This window comes from Cervus elaphus, chromosome 32, assembly GCF_910594005.1.
Source record: "Cervus elaphus chromosome 32, mCerEla1.1, whole genome shotgun sequence".
Lineage (NCBI taxonomy): Eukaryota > Metazoa > Chordata > Mammalia > Artiodactyla > Cervidae > Cervus > Cervus elaphus.
The window spans coordinates 16,855,174-16,869,438 of NC_057846.1; the positions used below are offsets into that span (position 1 = coordinate 16,855,174).

General features: G+C 37.7%; 1 protein-coding gene across 1 annotated transcript in view; it reads left to right on the forward strand.

Moving 5' to 3' along the window:
- NEIL3 (nei like DNA glycosylase 3) overlaps positions 1-14,265 on the forward strand; it is a 43,583-nt gene that overhangs the window by 12,319 nt on the left and 16,999 nt on the right. Inside the window, exons 2-4 of the mRNA XM_043893855.1 lie at positions 1,566-1,693; positions 8,559-8,693; positions 9,001-9,214. Of these exons, the coding sequence (XP_043749790.1) occupies positions 1,566-1,693; positions 8,559-8,693; positions 9,001-9,214 (477 nt within the window). The remainder of the gene's footprint in view (positions 1-1,565; positions 1,694-8,558; positions 8,694-9,000; positions 9,215-14,265) is intronic.

A 14,265-nucleotide genomic window follows, 5' to 3' on the forward strand; every position in this document is an offset into this window, starting at 1 on the left:
ACCGTTCAACTTCAGCTTCTTCAGCATTACTGGTTGGGGTATAGACTTGGATTACTGTGTTATTGAATGGTTTGCCTTGGAAAACAAGCAGATCGTTTTGTTGTTTTTTGAGATTGCACTCAAGTACTGCATTTTGGATTCTTTTGTTGACTATGGGGGCTACTGTTTCTTCTGAGGGATTCTTGCCTACCATAGTAGATATACTGGTCATCTGAATTAAATTCACCCATTCAATTCCGTTTTAGGTAACTGATTCCTAAAATGTCCAGGTTTATGCTTGCCATCTTCTATTTGATCACTTCCATTTACCTTGATTCATGGAGCTAACATTCTAGGTTCCTATGCAGTATTGTTCTTTACAGCATCAGGCTTTACTTCCATCACCAATCACATCCACAACTGGGTGTTGTTACCGCTTTGGCTCTATCTCTTCATTGTTTCTGGAGTTATTTCTCCACTCTTCTCTAGTGGCATACTGTCTCCTTTTGCTCATAGACAGTAACTAAACTGTTTTATAATTTTATAATCACAGCATGCATAATGCTCAGCTTCAGAAAAAAGGTTTATCTCTGTCATCATTTTCTCTGTCATTATGATTTTTACTTCAAAGGCTAGTCAATTTATTTCTTTGAAAAAGAAAATGGTTAGTTGGCATGGCTTCTCAGGTATATGTAAACTCAATGCATTCCTTCCCTTCACCCACAGGAGTCCTGATATTTTACGTCTGTAATTACCTTGGTCTTTTTTATAATGTTCAGTATATATGTTGTAATTCTACCAATATGTTGTTTGGTTTTCCATGCTGATGGGGGAAGGTGTACTGGGTTTCTTTTTCCTTTATTCTGAACATTACACTTGGGGAGCAGGAGAGGAGCAGCCCTGCGGCCAGAGTCCCCTCCCCAGGGGGACTCCTCGTCTGCCTGTGACCCTCTATGTCCCACAGAGCCATGAAAACCGGAGGTCTCATGTCTTAATGTCCAGTAAATGCCTTTCTGATAAAATCTGGCTCCTTACCTTTGGGGTTCTCTCTCACTTTTACTTGGCTTTTGCCCTCTTTTCCTTCCTTACTGGTTTATGAGTTCATCATCACAGGTCAAAATTTATTTTTTTACCAAAATATATTATTTGCCTATATTCTTTACCTAGTTTATTCTTTACCACGTTTAGATGTTTTTATCTGAATGCTCTTCCAAGGACCTTGACTGTACTTTGGAAATGGAAGACTCTGTGCCCTAGTTTTTAACTTTAAAACATTCATGTCATTTCCTGTGCTTTCTTTTTTTCATGCACAGAGCAGTATAGTCCTGGGAGAAATTCATTTTGACTCTGTGCCAATGACTTTTTTTCCCCACTTTTTTTTTTTTTCTTTAGGCCTCTCTCTTTTTAAATAACTGCCTAGTAATTTAACAAAATGTATGTAAACAGCTATTTACATTACTCAACTTATTTGAGATGATTCTTCTCATTGGGATGCACCTGAGCATAGAGTAATATAAAAATGTTAAAATTTAAATTATGATTTTTATTTCAAGTTTGTGTGTTTACACGTGTGTATTTTCCCCTAGGCTGCTGCACTGAATAATAATAAAAATTCCAGTCAGGATTTCTTGAGACTGTTTAATGGACATGTTTACAGTGGTGTGGAAACTTTGGGGAAGGAGCTCTTCATGTACTTTGGGCCAAAAGCTTTACGGTAAGATAAACCTGTACAATACATCTGACCTCTCTGTCTTTAAAGATCTGCATAAGGCTTTTCTTGCAGTTTGCCGCTTGTCACATTTAATCATGGAGAAAGTACTCCATTTTTAAGAGAGCTCTACTACAAGAAATTGAAATTTTTGAAATTATCATGGAAAACATCGAGTAGAAGAATAAAGTGTGATGTCATCATTACTTGGAGAGCTAGTCAATTTATTTATTTAAAAAAAAAAAAAACAGTCAGGCAAGGTCTCCCAAAGGTTGTTAGAACAAGGCCTCTCTGTTTCGCTCATCTCCAGAAGCTCTGTGGTGCCCTCTTCCACTCTTGTTTTTACCAAATGTTTATTGCATTAGTGCCATCATTTTCTTTATGACACCTCCTAGTTTGATTGGAATGTCTCTCCAGATTTGTATATTTTTCTCTCTTCTTTCTCCAAAGGCTTGTACAGAAATGGAAACTGACCTGTACGTTTCAAAAACTTTCCACAGAAGTAACAGGCTCTCTGCTGTTTTACAGTGCTTATGGAAATTAGTTGCTAACTTACAGATTGACTTAGTGGTAAAGGTGTTGAAATGTATGTAGTCATCAATCTGATTTTTGCAAAAAATATGAAAAGTCCTATGGAGTAAAATGTCTGTCAATTTTGTCTTCTTGGAGTTTAGCCTAAGCTATCGCAGACTGTAAACTTTAAACCGTTTTAAGTTTTTCTTTTAGATTTTAAACAGTTTTCACCGCACTGGGAAGACTCAGAGGAATCCGGTGGAGAGGGAGGTGGGAGGGGGGATCGGGGTGGGAAATACATGTAACTCCATGGCTGATTCATGTCAATGTATGACAAAACCCACTGCAATGTTGTGAAATGGTTGGCCTCCAACTAATAAAAATAAATGAAAAAATAAAAAAATAAAATAAAATAAAAAAATAAAAGGTTAAGTAAAAAAAAAAAAAAAAGTTCTGCTGTTGGACCCCGTGAAGATGACTAGTGGTCATAGATAATATGACTACGTGATTGTTATTTATTGTATCTCATCTTTTGCTTGTTTCGAGTACTTCAGAGTTTACCTAGTTGCTTTTCCTTTCACGTGTTCTCTCATTGTCAGCAGCTGCTGTCCTTGGAGAGCGCTGTCCCTTCATGGTTTTTCTTAGTCTGGAATTGATAACATCACATAACCTCCTAGTTCATGTAGGAGCAGGCTGCATTGTTGTGGTAGTAGATTGATTGATGTGACTGAAAATCCTTTGCTTTGAACAGAGAAGGACGCAATGGGATCCATGTGAGATAGTTGAAAACATTCATATGTTATTGATTCTCTGGTGTGAGGTGCAGATTTATTTCTGTAGAATGAGAGGGAGGTTTTCATCCTGTCTTCTCCACCAGACTGATAAGGGGAATCATTTCCCAGTGAAAGGCTATCTGTAGGTGTTCGCTGAAGTTCTCAGCAAGCACAGCTGTTTTGTCAAGCTCAACGACATGGGACCATCCCTGGCAGGGGTGCGCCTCAGCGTACGGATGAGGAGCAGCGTGGTCCTTGTTTCTTTCCAGTTTCTGCAACCTCAGATACTATTTGATGTAGCAATTCAAGGTCATTGGCAGATCAGCTGTTTGAATATGAAGTGAGCAACCTAAAATCAACTGTATTCCCTTTCAGAGTTTAACACAAGTTACAGAAATGCTCTCCTGACCTAAGCTGCTCAGGAGGATAGATGACTGTGTCAGAGAAATGGGATCCTGTGTGGGGCTGCGGGTCTGTGAGTGTGAGACAGGAACGTTGTCTTCATTTCTGACCTGTTTTCTCCTCACCAGGCTGGTCTGCTCTTTTGAAAACCCATAGCCAGAAACATGCTTAATGATCACTTACAGTATTCTCTCCATAGGCAGCATCTCACAATTAAAGCTGCCCTTGGATTTTGGTGCATCTTATAGGTCAGGCTGTGAGTCTTCCTGGGATTCATTTGTTATCAAAGTGAAATACAGGCCTAGCCCTCTGGAGGAGAACCTGCCATGTAAGATCCAAGCTTCAGAAAGGTACAAACTAGATACGGACTATTTCTGTTGCTAAAAAATGTATCTAAGTGCTCAAGCACTTGGAACAGTACCAGAAAATAATAAAAATGATTTAACATACATTTATTTTAGGAGCACAGTTGTGGTGTTATGTGTGATTAATACCTATACTGTTTCTAAACACTTTTCAGAAGCTTTTAATATGTAACAAAAAAAGTCACATTTAACTTTTTGTTAAATATATATCAAATACTCATTAGGGCAAACTAAGCATAATGAACAAATAAGAATAAGTGTATGCTTTCACAATCCCACTACTGAATAGAATATCTACTAACTGTGGGTGCATGTATTGCCAATGCTATGTATGTATATATCTTAACTCTATTCACTCAGACACACCCACCCTTCAAGCTGCTATTTTCAATCAAAATGACACAGGTTATATTGTGGATTAACCTATATCTAAATATATTTTTAAATGAGCATCTTTTCCAAAAAAAAATAGCTACTTCTAACTTGTGGTTTATATGACTAATTATTTGCAGTTACATACATACTCAGAGACCAAAAGCTGTATCTGAAATATTTTGGAGGTTTTGCCATTTTAGTGAAGCATTATGCATTATCAGTTTTGTAATTTAGTAATTTATTGGAGAAATGCAAAAGATAATGTGACAGTTTTTTTAGCTTGCTGGAAAAGCTTTAAGGAATCCACGATAGGCTACATACATGTAAGAGGGTTTTACAGCTTAAACGTAGCTTTGTAATCTGTCGCATGACATGTTAGGAAAAGCTGGAGTGTGATAAGGATCCCAAGTTTTACACTTTAGAGTAGTAAATACATACTGTTTGTCCAGTCTGCCCTCTTAACTTTTAGGGACAGCATTTCTTCTGGAAACTGGTTATCTGTTCACAGTAACTGGAGAGTTCAAGTTGAATTTAGCATTTCTTTCCTAACATACTCTATTGGGTCAGTCTGAGTTCTTTTGTGAACATTCTCACCTGGAGTTGGGGAGAGTTAGCCTCTCTGTGATGGAGGGAATCTGGGATGCGATGTCTTAGTACTTGTATGTAGCCACTACCTTGTCCAGAAAGACAAGATGATGGAAAATACAGCCAGTCTCCATAAAACAGAGAGAGTTCCCAAGGTATCTTCATCCCTTATTCCCTCTGTCCCTGAGATCCAGCTATATTCCTGGCTCTTCTGCACTTTGATTCTTCAGCCTTCCTAAGAGCCATGAGTTACAAAATATCCATTAATGCCTAAACTTTTTGAGTTGAGTCTCTGTCACTTGCAATCTAAGAAACCTGATCATTAAAATATCTATAGGTTGCTGTTCAGTTGTCAAGTTGTGTCTGGCTCTGCGATCCCATGGACTTACAGCAAGCCAAGCTTCCCTGTCCTTCACTATCTCCCAGAGTTTTCTCAAACTCATGTGTATTGAGTTGGTGATGCCATCGAACCAGCTCATCCTCTATTATCCCCTTCTCCTCCTGTCCTCAGTATTCCCCAGCATCAAGGTCTTTTCCAGTGAGTCAGCTCTTCACAACAGGTGGCCAAAGTATTGGAGCTTCACCTTCAGCATTAGTCCTTCCAGTGAATATTCAGGGTTGATTTCTTTTGGGATTGACTGGTTTGATCTCCTTGCAGTCCAAGGGACTCTCAAGAGTCTCCTCCAGCACTGCAATTCGAGAGCATTAATTCTTCGGTGCTCAGCCTCTTTATGGCCCAACTCTCACGTTCATACATAATTGCTGGAAAAACCATAGCTCTGACTATACGGGCCTTTGTTGGCAAAGTGATGTCTCTGCTTTTTATTATGCTGCATAGGTTTGTCATAGCTTTTCTTCCAAGGAGCAAGCATCTTTTGATTTCATGGTGCAATCACTGTCTACAGTGATTTAAGAGCCCCGAAAAATAAAATTTTCCACTGTCTTCATTATTCCCCCTTGTATTTGCCATGAAGTGATAGAACCAGATTCCATGATCTTAGCTTTTTGATTGTTGAGTTTTAAGTCAGCCTTTTCACTCTCCTCTTTAACCTTCAGCAGGAGCCTCTCAGTCCCTCTTCACTTTCTGCCTTTAGGGTGGTATCATCTGCACATCTGAAGTTGTTGATATTTCTCCCAGCAATCTTAATTCCATCTTGTGAGTCACAGCCCGGCATTTCACATGATGTGTTCTGAATGTAAGTTAAATAAGCAGGATGACAATATACAGCCTTGATGTACCCCTTTCCCCATTTTGAACCAGTCCATTGATTCATGTCTGGTTCTAACTGTTGCATCTTGACCTGCATACAGGTTTCTTAGGAGACAGATCAGGTGGTCTGGTATTATTATCTCTTTAAGAGTTCTCCATAGTTTGTTGTGATCCACACAGTCAGAGGTTTTAGCCTAGTCAGTGAAGCAGAAGTAGATGTTTTTCTGAAATCATCTTTCTTTTTCTGTGATCCAATGAATGTTGGCAATTTGATCTCTAGCTCTTCTGCCTTTTCTAAATCCAGCTTGTACATCTGCAAGTTCTTAATTCATGAAAAATAAGGTTTTGAAGTAGTAACTTATTTTCTACTTTAGTTACCATAATGTTTATATGTGTAATTGGAGAAAATATACAATTTTCTTACCATCACTTCAACTTTTAGTTTGGACACAATTGTCATATTAAAATTTTGTAAGTTTCGGAAGCTCAACTTAAACAATTTTAATAATTATTTGTTATAAGAACATGAGTGTCTTTTAATACCTGAAGATAATGGAGTCAGCCTTCAGGTAGAACTGGAAGCAAAGACTACATGCTATGAGGACTCTGCATTCTGTGATTCTGTTCCTCTGAAATCCTCTACAGTCTGTGTCTCTGCAGACAGGCCTCCTTTGGCTTTTCTGGTGCCTGGTGCCTTGTCGGTAATATCATAGACAGCTCCCAGCTCCCAGGTCTCCCAGTCCTAACAAGAAACTGATCTCTCTCTGTCCCAAATAAGTTTGTCAGGAGAACTCGGATGAATCAAGCTTGACTCAGGTGTCCGTTCCTGAATTAGCTGTGTCTAAACTGGGATCAGAGGAAGAGACAGAGACTGCCCCTGGTGGGGCCTGGAGCCCACCGTGGGGAGGCAGTCATGTTATGCACAGTGAATGAGCTCAAGAAACCAGTTGGACTGTGGTGGAGGGAACTTGAGTTGTCAAGAAATAAGGATCTAATAACATTTTCCTAAACTGGATTGATAACAATGAGGAATCTTGAAAACAAATCTGACTCTTGAATGCAAATACCATAAGGGTGTATGTCCCAGTTTATAAGACATCAGTATGACAATTATAGTAACAATACAGGTATTTACTGTGCCTTGAAAATTTTCATGATACTGTTATGTTTCTCTTAGTTTTAGACAAAAGGTATGTAACAATAAACACAAAATTTGTTGTTTTGTTGCAGCGTGGTTATCACAACATTTTGCTATTTCATAAAAGTTAACTAAAATTTGTTAATTATAAGAAGTTATTTTTGTGCACATTTCTCCCTAAATAGATTCGTAAGACCAAAAAAAGGTATACGTATGTGTATTTGATCCAGGGTTCTTACTGGGACTATTCCTGCCTTTGAACTGGGTCTTAACCTTTGAGATTTTATATGTGGATGCAGTTTCATTATAGAAAATGATTTAGAATCCACTTTATGAGCTATGCAGCTGAAAAGATTTTAGGTATGATGGCTTCTGGGCATGACAGTTGTACACCTTTCACTGTGGTTGAACCTCCATAAGCTAAATTATAGAGTACTTACAGGCACACATTTTTCCTGTCAAGAACTATGGGGCATGTAAAATGCATATATGATTGATAGTAGGGCACACAGAGTTTAAAATCCACATTTTTAAAGTTAGACTGGTTAACCTTGTACAATACTGTAACATGGTGCTTTGGAATTAGAAGCATAGAGCAGTAACATTTGCTGCCCAAAAAAGCCATATTTATTAACTCAACAAAGCTATAAGGAGAAGGATTTGAAAGGCAGAACACAATATTTCATCTTGAGAATCATTTCTGATCTTCATCATCAGAAGTCTCATAGAACCACTTTTTTTCTTTATTTTTTAACTGGACATGCTAATCAATCCTATAAAAACTGAAAGGCTATGAATTTTTCATCACTGCACTGTGGCTTTCAAGTTAACTGTAAATATTTATAAATCCCCTCTTCCCAATACATATGAAGGTAAAAGGAAACTAAAAGAATTGAAGACAATGGTATTTTGACTTGTTCTCTTTTCTTTTGATCTGAAAGATTTTGTAAAAAATTTTCATTGTGTTATCTCAAAGCAGGGGAAGGGGGTAAAAAAGAAAAAGTGTCTTAAGCTATAGATCTCATTTTGCAATGGGTACATTTCCAATCCACTGTGGCTAGAACTAAGAAATGTGAGTGTTCGTGGCTTTGTAGAATTCATAAAAACACCTACTATAGGCAATTTAAATTTAGCCTTATCTCACCCCAAGCCTTTGAATCTGAGAAAAGGCTGAGAAGACAGTAGACTGTTGTGTGAATAAAAGATGCTTCATCTGACAAGAGAAGAGAACAGGGGGATGTTTTGTTGGGATTATTGTCAGGGCCTTATTATTTCTCTAGGAACTTATTTTATTTGTGGGTTGGAAAAATGATTGCCATATCTTGTTTTATAAGGATACAAAGCCATTAACCAAAAAAAAAAAAAAAAAGTGATATTAGCTATTATTTTGTGCCCTTGAGTGTTTATTGTGACTGGTATTTGTTTACTTATATTCCAATAAATGAAGAAACAAAAATTTAATGCACAATATACTTTCTGCTGCTCAAAGATGGGTTTGATTTTATTCCAGGATTCATTTTGGAATGAAAGGCTCGCTTGTGATTAATCCACTTGCGTCTAAAAATAAGAATGGAGTTTCTCCTGTTTTTGAAGTACAGCTCACCAAAGATCTGATTTGTTTCTTTGACTCATCAGTAGAAATCAGGTAACAAATTAAGTTAGAAAATGCTTCTGCTGCAAAACTGCAAAGTTGGCTCTGCAGCTGGATGTGGGATGTCACATGTGGAAATGAAAAAATAAACACAAAGTTTTAAAAAGTGGTTTATAATTGATAAAAAAAATTATTTAAAAGAGTCTTCAAATAACATAGTTTGATAGGATCTTCATTGTTTGGCTATATAACTTTTATATGCTGGTTAATGTAAAGGGTTTATATCAAAGCTCATTTAAAATGACACTCTGTGGATTGTAACCAGGCACATGATTAATGTGTTGTCTATTCCTTTCTTTAGAAACTCAACAGAAAGCCAACAGAGAATAAGAGTGATGGAAGAATTAGATGTATGTTCACCTAGATTTAGTTTCTCCAGAGCAGAAAGTGAAGTGAAAAAACAGAAAGGACGGATGCTATGTGACGTGTTAATGGATCAGAAAGTGTTGCCTGGGGTGGGAAACATCATCAAAAATGAAGCTCTCTTTGACAGTGGTCTCCATCCCTCTGTCAAAGTAAGTTTTAAATATTTTTTAAATGACTTCTGTATTTTTAAATATTGTGAAGCGCTCAACGAGGAACACTTAAGTTTGGCCTGACATGTTTGGAGAGAATGGCAGTAGCACAGTCTCCCCAGCAGACTTCAGGGGGCCTTTGCCCATGTCAGCTTCTCTGTGAGGCCGACCCTGGCCACTCCTTGGAGCTGGGCGTGCCCACTCCATCCCCCCAGGCTTCTGTAACTTGCTCTGCTTTTTTGTTTCTCCATACCACTGATCACTTTCAAATACAGCCTGATGTTTACTTGTTACACATATAGTATGTAAGATCTCTTCTCTGCTAGAATACAGTCTCTTAGGAGGAAAGTGTCTGTTTGGTTCAATGATATATCTGAGCATCTAGATACAGTGTTTGGCACATGGAAGGCATTAAAGAAATATCTGGTGAATGTATGAAGGAACTGAGCTCACCAGTTTCTCTTAATATCTGGCATATTAAATTCATACTCTGCACTCACTCAGGATACTATTTGTGACATTAGAAAATGCTGGTTTGATGGAATGGTAAGACTGGAAGTCAGGACGCAAAGACTAAGAATAAGTGATTGGTGAGGAAATGGAAGCAAATTTTAGAGTAATTGTTAAGGTAGCTTAGATTGGAGCAAAAGGAAAATATTCGACTGCCAGAGGGAGATGTTGGCATAAGAACTGGGTCTTTAAGTGATTTTTTCCTTGTTCTTCAACTGAAGTGATGTGAACTTATTTATATGTTGGGGGGTGGGAGGTGGAAACTGGCAGAGAGGGAGAGGTTAAAAAAGAAAATGATGATTAATAGGGCCAAGTTGTAAGAAGGTCAGAGAGGTTAGAACTCAAATCCAGGTGGAAGGATACATACATTTTAGTTTCCAGGGAAGAAAGTTACGTTAGGGCTTTTATCCAGACCCAAGTATTGTCTATTAACTAAACCATCTTTTACATATTTCCAAAGATAACTATTTATTTTATGTGATTTCTTCCCAGTTAGGTTTTATGCAATCCAAATCAGTAGGAAATAAGTTTTCCAAGAAACTAGTTAATAATTGTTATAGATTCAGTTTGTTTTTTGACCCTTGGAACAAGCTAGTCAAATTTCTGTAATACAGAATAACAAAACAGAATTATAACAGGAATAAATTTATGAGCTTTTTAAAATCACCTCAACGTCTATGGAAAATATTTTTGAAAAAAGAACTGAGTGTTGTTACCCAGAGCATTGTTATTACCTTTGATAAACTGGCAATTTACTTTTTTTTTTTTTTTTTACTTTTTATCACTGTATCCAGCCAGCCATTCATCTAGTAGGAGATCATTTGCCCATAATGCCTGCAGGTTAAAAATTAATGGTAAGCTATTAGCCCCCTAAAAGCATATGTACAATGATTGAAAAAGTATAGTTTAGCATTTTAAGAGATAACTGAACATAGTACGTAAGATGTGGTAAAAAATAAGTGAGTTTGAGAAGTAAAAATCATATGTTTTAAACTTTAAATAAGTGAAAAAATAGATGATATTTACTTTTAGAAGGATTTTGTTGATTAAACAGTTTTAGATTTTAGGCACTGATAAATTTATTTCCATTGCATAAAAATGTATTCATTACACAAAAGTGAATCATCAGGAAGAATTTGTTCTAAAATTGCTGTTGAAACTACATGTGCCAAATGATAACTAATTCTACAAGGGGAACCCGGAGATTTATATTAGGCTGTGCACAAAAAAAAATCTTCAGTAAAGTCTGTTTCTGAGTTCTTCCATGTATTAACCAGTACTTTAGTATTAATGCGTGTCTATAAATTCATATCTTTTTAAAACTTGACAGTGACCTTGGTGGTCATCTACTCTTGTGCCTGTTTTTCCCTCCCCTCTTTCTTTGTGATCTTTTTTTGTTTTTCTTTTCCTCTTTATCTCCCACAAAACTTGTCAAGGTGGCTGTGACAGGCAATATTGGGGCTTTGAAGATGTCCAGTACAGAGAAGATATTCAATAAATACTTGAATTTAGGATTAAAGTTTATAAATGAGAATGGTATTTTTTCTTTTTCTTATAATTTTCACCTTTTCTAAAGTTGAGGTATAATTAATTTACAATGTTATGTTAGTCTCATGTGTACAGCAAAGTGACTCAGTTATGTTGTTATTCAGTCGCCCAGTCGTGTCTGACTCTCTACGACCCTGTGGACTGCAGCATACCAGATCTCCCTGTCCCTCACCACCTCCTGGAGTTTGCCCAAGTTCATATCCATTGCATCAGTGATGCCATTCAGCCATCTCATCCTCTGACACCCTCTTCTCCTTCTACCCTCAGTCTTTCCTAGCATCAGGGATTTTTCCAATGAGTCATCAGTTCACATCAGATAACCAAAATACTGAAGCTTCAGCTTCAGCATTAGTCCTTCCAGTGAATATCCAGGGTTGATTTCCTTTAGTATTGACTGGTGTGATTTCCTTGCTGTCCAAGGGACTTTCAGGAGTCTTCTCCAACACCACAGTTCGAAGGCATCAATTCTTTGGCATTCTGCTTTCTTTATGGTCCAGATTTCACAACAGTACGTGACCACTGGGAAGACCATGGCCTTGACTATGTGGACCTTTGTTGGCAGAGTAATGGCTCTGCTTTTCAATATACTGTCTAGTTTTATCATCACTTTCCTGCCAAGAAGCAGTCATCTTCTGATTTCATGGCTGCAGTCACTGTTCACAGTGATTTTGGAGCCTAAGAAAAGGAAATTTGCCACTACTTCCACCTTTTCCCTTTCTATTTGCATGCAGTAATGGGGCTGGATGCCATGATCTTAGTTTTTTTAGTATTTAGTCTTAAGCCAGCTCTTTCACTTTCCTCCTTCACCCTCATCAAGAGGCTCTTTAGTTCCTCTTTGCTTTCTACCATTAGAGTGGTGTCATCTGCACATGTGAGGTTGTTGATGTTTCTCCTGCCTATCATGATTCCAGCTTGTAACTTGTCCAGCCTGGCATGTCTCTTGATGTGCTCAGCATACAGATTAAACAAGCAGGTGACAGCAGACAGCCCTGTCGTAGCCCTTTCTCAATCTTGAACCAATCAGTTGTTCCATACAGATTCTAACCGTTGCTTCTTGACCTGCATACAGGTTTCTCAGGAAGCAAGTAAAATGGTCTGCTATCACCATCTGTTTAAGAGCTTTCCATGGTTTGTCATGATCTACACGGTCAAAGGCTTTAGCATAGTCAATGATACAAAGATAGATGTTTTTCTTTCTTTTTTTTTTTTTTAGATAGATGTTTTTCTGATATTCCCTTGCTTTCTCTATAATCCAGCATATGTTGGCAATTTGGTCTCTAGTTCCTCTTCCTTTTCTAAACCCAGCTTGGACATCTGGAAGCTCTTGGTTCACATAATGCTGAAGCCCAGCATGCAAGATTTTAAGCATGACCTTACTATCATGGGAGATGAGTGCAACTGTCCAATGGCTGGCATATTCTTTGTTACTACCCTTCTTAGGAATTGGGATGAGGATTGACCTTTTCCAGTCCTGTGGCCATTGCTGGGTCTTCCAGATTTGCTGACATAATGAATGCAAAACCTTGATAGCATCCTCCTCTAGGGATTTGAATAGTTTTGCTGGAATTTCATTGCATTTAGTAGCTTTATTGCATCAGTGCTTCTTAAGGCCCACTTGATTTCGCACTCTAGAACATCTGACTTTGGGTGACTAACCACATCATCACAGTAATCTGGTTCATTAAGATCTTTTTCATACAGATCTTCCATGTAGTCTTTCCATCTCTTCTTGATCTCTTCAGCATCTACTAGGTCTTTACCATTTTTTCCTTTATTGTGCCCATCTTTGGGTGGAATGTTCCTTTGATGTTTCCAGTTTTCCTAAAGAGATCTCTAGTCTTTCCCCTTTTGTTGTTTTCTTTTGCCTTGAAGAAGCCCTTCTTGTCTCTTCTAGCTATTCTTTGAAACTCTGCATTTAATTGAATGTACCTGTCCCTCTCTCCCTTGCTTTTCACATCTCTTTGTTCTTCTGCTATTTGTAGTCTCCTTCTTGCTTTCCGTTTTCTTTGGGATGGTTTTGTTTGCTGTCTCCTGTACAATATTACAGAACTGTGTCCATAGTTCTTCTAGATCTAGTCCCTTAAATCTATTTGCTACCTCTATCGTGAATGCATATGGGATTTGATTTAAGTCATACCTGGCTGACCTACTGTTTTTCATGGTTTTCTTTAGTTTAAGCCTGAATTTTGCTATGAGAAGCTGATTATCTGAGCCACAGTCAACTCCAGGTCGTGTTTTTGCTGACTGTATACAGTTTCTGCATCTTCGACTGCAAAGAATGTAATCAATCTGATTTTGGTATTGACCATTTGGTGATGTCCATGTGTAAAGTTGTCTCTTGTGTTGTTAAAAAAGGTATCTGCTATGACTAGTGCATTCTCTTGGCGGAATTCAGTTAGCCTTTGCCCTGTTCCATTTTGTTTTCCAAGGCCAAATTTGCCTGTTACTCTAGGTATATCTTGACTTCCTACTTTTGGATTCCAATCCCTGATGATGAATGAAACATCTTTCTTAGGTTTTAGTTCTAGGAGGTCTTCTATATCTTCATAACAGTGATCAACTTCAGCTTCTTTGGCGTCTGTGGTTGGGGCATAGACCTGGATTACTGTGATGTTGAATGGTTTGCCTTGGAAATGAACTGAGGTCATTCTGATTTTTTTGAGGTTGCACCTAAGTACTGTATTTCAGACTCTTTTGTTGATTATGATGGTTACTCCATTTCTTCTATGGGATTCTTGCCCAGAGTAGTAGATATAATGGTCATCTGAATTAAATTCGCCCATTCCTGTCTATTTTAGTTTGCTGATTCCTAGGATGTCGATGTTTATTCTTACCATCTCCTGCTTGACCACGTCCAGTTATACACACATATATGTACATATTCTTTTTTAACATCTTTTCCATTATAGATTATTATAGGATACTGAATATAGTTCTGTGTGCTATACAGTAGAACCTCATTGTCTCTTATACATATAGTGGTGTGTATCTGT